This window comes from Peromyscus maniculatus, chromosome X (genome assembly GCF_049852395.1).
Source record: "Peromyscus maniculatus bairdii isolate BWxNUB_F1_BW_parent chromosome X, HU_Pman_BW_mat_3.1, whole genome shotgun sequence".
NCBI lineage: Eukaryota > Metazoa > Chordata > Mammalia > Rodentia > Cricetidae > Peromyscus > Peromyscus maniculatus.
Genome location: NC_134875.1, coordinates 119,320,382 through 119,325,095, shown reverse-complemented (window position 1 = coordinate 119,325,095; position 4,714 = coordinate 119,320,382). Strand labels below are relative to the sequence as shown.

The following is a 4,714-nucleotide window of genomic DNA, read 5'->3' as shown; positions in this document are numbered from 1 at the left end:
TTATGGGGTAAGGGAGAAACCTGGTGCTAGGGAAATTCCCAGGAACCCACAAGGATGACCAAAGCTAAGACTACTTACAATAGTGGAAAGGGTGCCTGAACTGACCTTCTCCTGTGATCAGATTGGTGACTATCCTAATTGTCATCATAGAACCTTCATCCAGTGACTGATGGAAGCAGATGCAGAGATCCACAGCCAAACACTGGGCTGAGCTCCTGGAGTCCAGCTGAAGAGAGAGAGGAGGGATTATATGAGCAAGGGGGTGTCAAGATCATGATGGGGAAACCCACAGACAGATGACCCGAGCTAGTGGGAGCTCATGGACCTGTACTGACCACTGGGGAGCCTGCATGGGACTGAACTAGGCCCTTGGAATGTGGGTGACAGTTGTGTGGCTTGGTCTGTTTGTGGGCCCCTGGCAGTGGAACTAGAATTTATCCCCGGTGCATGAACTGGGATGCCTTGCTCAGCCTTGATGCAGTAGGGAGGGGCTTGCCTCAACTGGATATGACAAATGCTATTGACTCTCCATGGGAGGCCTTAACCCTCTTGGAGGAGTGAACAGAGGATGGGGTGGGGGAAAGGTGGGAGGGGAGCCAGAGGAGGGGAGGGAGGGGGAACTATGGTTGATATGTAAAATGAAAAAAAATAAATAAAAAACTAAGAGAGAGAGAGAGAGAGAGAGAGAGAGAGAGAGAGAGAGAGAGAGAGAGAGAGAGAGAGAGAGAGAGAAGCATCATTGAGGTGAAATCTTCTTGAAACTATTTCCAGAGAGTCAGTACATAGAAGCTGTGTTCCAGCCATGGCCAAGGTTGTACCTTCTGCTGGCAGGTGAACATGATAGTATAAGCATTACCCAGGTGGTACTGTTTTGAAGGCATGAAGGAGTCATTGAGAGCAGCTGAGGCTTGGCATTGTTGGGGCCAGGAGAGGCCATTGGTGAAGGTGCAGCCTCAATAGCAGTTGAAGACCCAGGATTGAAGGGGTCATGCAGAGAAGTTGAGGTTTGGCACCGTGAAAAGAGCCTAAGAGAGGCTATTGATGAAAGTGCAGTCCAGTTGCAGCAGAAGACTCCAGCATTTAGAGATGCCAGTCCATGGGATGAGCACCGAGAACAACAGCAGCCTTGGTGTAGAGCCTGACAGAACTTAGAAGACAAGCTGTGTGTGCTGCAGAGGGCAGAGCCAAAGAAGTGAACCAGGCCCTTTGTAGGAGCTCACAAAATCATGTGTGAATCCCAGACATTGGACCTTAAGTTATTTATACTGTTGGAGTTTGGTTTTGCTTGTTCATATTGTAAATGTGCCCTGGTTCTTACCTCTTGAAGTGTGAAGTTATTTGATTTAATTTTTTTTTTTTTTTTTTTTGGTTTTCCGAGACAGGGTTTCTCTTGTGTAGCTTTGCGCCTTTCCTGGATCTCACTTGGTAGCCCAGGCTGGCCTCGAACTCACAGAGATCCGCCTGCCTCTGCCTCCCGAGTGCTGGGATTAATTGATTTAATTTTTATTTTTTACAGGAGCCTATAGCTAAAAAACTTTGAACTTTTAGAGGGAGGAAAGATTGTAGGAACCAGAGGAGTCAAGAACACGACAAGCAAACCCACAGAATCAACTAACCCCGGGCTCAGAGGTGCTCACAGGGACAGAATGGCCAACCAAGGAACCTGCATGGGACTGACTGGGCTCTCTGTCACATATATTACAATTGTGTACCTTGGTTCTTGTGGGACACCTAACAGTGGGAACAGGGACTGTCTCTAACTCTTTTGACAGCTTTTGGGACCCTATTCCTCATACCTTGTCCAGCCTAATACAAGGGGAGGTACCTAGTCTTACTGCAACTTGATATGCCATGTTTGGTTGATATCCAGGGGAGGCCTGCCCTGTGATTTCCTGAATAGAAATGGAGGAGGAGTAGATGGGGGAGGGAGACTGCAGTTGGAATGTAATAATAATAATAATAATTTTAAAGGATTTTGAATTTTTTAAGAGATTGGATATTTTAAAAAGACTGGAGTTTTGATGTGTTTGAATTTGTAAAGACTGTGGGACTTTTAAAGTTATTTATATTTTATATTGTGATATGAATATTAACATGGGGATAAATGAGAAAGAAAAGGTTCTAACTGAAAAGTGATGTGTTTGTGTGTCAGGATGACAATGTCAGTTGTACTGGCTAGTTTTATGTCAACTTGACACAGGCTAGAATCATCAGAGATGAGGGAGTCTCAACTGAGACAATGCCTCCATAAGGTCAGGATGTAGGCAAGCCTGTACGTCATTTTCTTAATTGATGAGTGGTATGAGAGGGTCCAGCCTATTGTGGATGGTGCCACCCCTGATGTGGTTCATGGGTGTTATAGCTAGGTAGGAATATTGGTTGTCTCTCTTCATTGGAAGCTTATATGGTACCTTCTGGTACCATGAAAGCTAGTCGCCTATCCTAGCAATGGTCCCATTTTACTTTCCTGGTGTCTACAGTCACTACAGGCTATGGATTCACATTTAAAGATTTGGAGCTAGAGAACATTCAACATTTGTAGGACAATTTCTAAACTCACAATTTTAACAGAACCCAGTTACAATAGAGTGAAACTACCATTTGGTTTTTTTTTCCTATTCATTGTGTAAGAATTATATTTTTAGGACTAAATTAAAGTTGGAAATGAGAAACTTTAAACTCTTTTTCAAATAAAACAGTTGTGGTTTATTGGAAATTGAATACCAGGAACTAAAATGGGGACCCTCCTGACTTCCACCAAAAAGTCCAGTCTCTGAAGCTGCTACCAATTTCGTCCTTGCCAGGCTGTAAAGATTAATGTTTGTTAATAGTTTTACACATGTTGGTATTGGGGTTTGTTGTTGTCATCATCTGTTTGATTATGGAAGGCTGATTTCAAACTAGTCCTTAACCCACACAAAGATTTTGCGTTTTGATTCCTTCATCTTCTGGTACCCAGAAAACCCATGCATCTCTTTTTTAAAATGTTCCTTTTCTGCCCCCAGCTCTTCGTTATCTTTGGGGCTTGAGTGTGTTCACACTCGATTGCCTGGTGTATGTGGTTTGTTGAAGTGTTCTTTACAGCATGACCATGTCCGTGGTAGTTGAACTTTTAAATGTCCATTCCACCGAAATGTTCTTCCTGGCTCAGGTTCGGTGGCCCTGATTCCGAAGAGAAAGGGTGGGGTATTGTCACAGCTTGACAGAGGAGCAAAATGTCAGGCATGATATTACAGACTGATTTCCGTGGACAGATCTGTGTGAGCTCCAGGTACATACCATAGAGTGTGGTGTGAAGTACAGGGGTCACATGGAAACCCTTTACTGGGAGTGTTGCAGGGCAAAGGTGCACTTTTTGTATGTCGCATATAGAAGGAGGATCGAGCGTAGCATCTGTTTACACATAGCCACGGTCATCTCAATCTGAGGCTCCTTTAGACCAATGGGCCACTGTTGTTCCTTGCTGATAATTTTGCTGAAGGCTGATGTGTCAGAAACTCTGAAGGTTCCAGTCCACTTGGGTGGCTGGACTGTAATAATCCTGCCAAAGACAGAATCCACTCCAATGAGGCGGACGGGCTGGGGCTTCCTAACCAATCCATTCTTCTTGTTGGTGGTCTCCTGCTTTGGGAATTGGCCAGGTAACTCCGGGCTCTCTCCAGTTTCCATCAGTGGGCTGTCTAAGACTACAGAGACTTCCTGAAAGCACTGTTGTACTTCAAAGTCAGAAGGGCTCTTTGGGAAACAAGGAGAAACCCTAAACGGGTGTTTGGAGGAAAGGGTAGGTGTTGTGTGCCGCAGCCATCGCAAGTTCTCATCCAGTGGGGTCCATGGTGACCAGAGTTGGTATCTTTCCATTGACAGCCTGACTACACTCCCGCACAACACAGACGAAATGGTCGCAGGGCGTCTCTTCTCCACCTGGCACCTAGCAACCACCTTATTGGTCAGAACCTGACCAATAGCAGGGCTGGAGGCTGGAGGCACCCCTCTGTGAGGTGTCAGAACCCACCTACTAACCAGTCCTCAGAAAGCCAGGTATGGGACTCTGAAAACCAGGCCATTTTATTTTTTGGTCACATCATCACGTTATGAGTGAAAGATGATAATTTAGAATTATTTTCTGTTGTGCAATAAAAGTGGGTAGAAAATAAGATGTTACAATTATATCAGTAGACATATAAAAATATCACTGTCATCTTTAAATGCATCTTAAATAAGATAGCATAAAGGAAGTAATGTGCAAACCCAGAAAGACATTTTCCCCTATTGTTCTTCATCTAGCTTCTTTGTGGTCCTCTTCTCATTAGATGCTTCTGTTCAGAAAAACTCAGCTGTGGTATTAGAATATGTTTCATTTTGTCCTGTGTTGTTTTTGTTTGTTTTGTTTCTTCAAGATGGAGCCTGTGTGTTCTGGTTGTAACTCACTAGCATGTATGAGGCTCTGAGTCCAATCTCAAATGCTTGAAAAAAAAATCAAAAAATAATGCCTTGCTGGATAGCCCAGTTTAGTTTTGAACTTTCTATATATCCCAAGCTGGCCTTGAACTTGCTTTATATCCCCAGGTACCCTAGTACATTATGTAATTCAGGTTAGCCCCCAAAACACAGTCATCCTGCCTCAGTTCCTCAAATGCTGGGACTACAGTTGCACACCACCATGTCTGTGCTTGTTCTTTTGTTCTCTTTTGTTTCTTTTAAATGTATATTTGAA

General features: G+C 44.0%; 1 protein-coding gene across 1 annotated transcript; it reads right to left on the bottom strand.

Annotated features, from left to right (window-relative positions):
• Positions 1 to 2,682: 2,682 nt before the first annotated feature.
• On the bottom strand, positions 2,683 to 3,909 carry LOC102908619 (FANCD2 opposite strand protein-like). Its single transcript, XM_006973178.3, has one exon. The coding sequence runs from the start codon at positions 3,856 to 3,858 to the stop codon at positions 3,322 to 3,324; it is 537 nt and encodes a 178-aa protein (XP_006973240.1). The 5' UTR covers positions 3,859 to 3,909; the 3' UTR covers positions 2,683 to 3,321.
• Positions 3,910 to 4,714: the final 805 nt, after the last annotated feature.

Bases quoted from the DNA above. Each gene is read 5' to 3' on its own strand.
- LOC102908619 (XM_006973178.3), bottom strand. From the start codon at position 3,858: ATGGAAAGATACCAACTCTGGTCACCATGGACCCCACTGGATGAGAAC.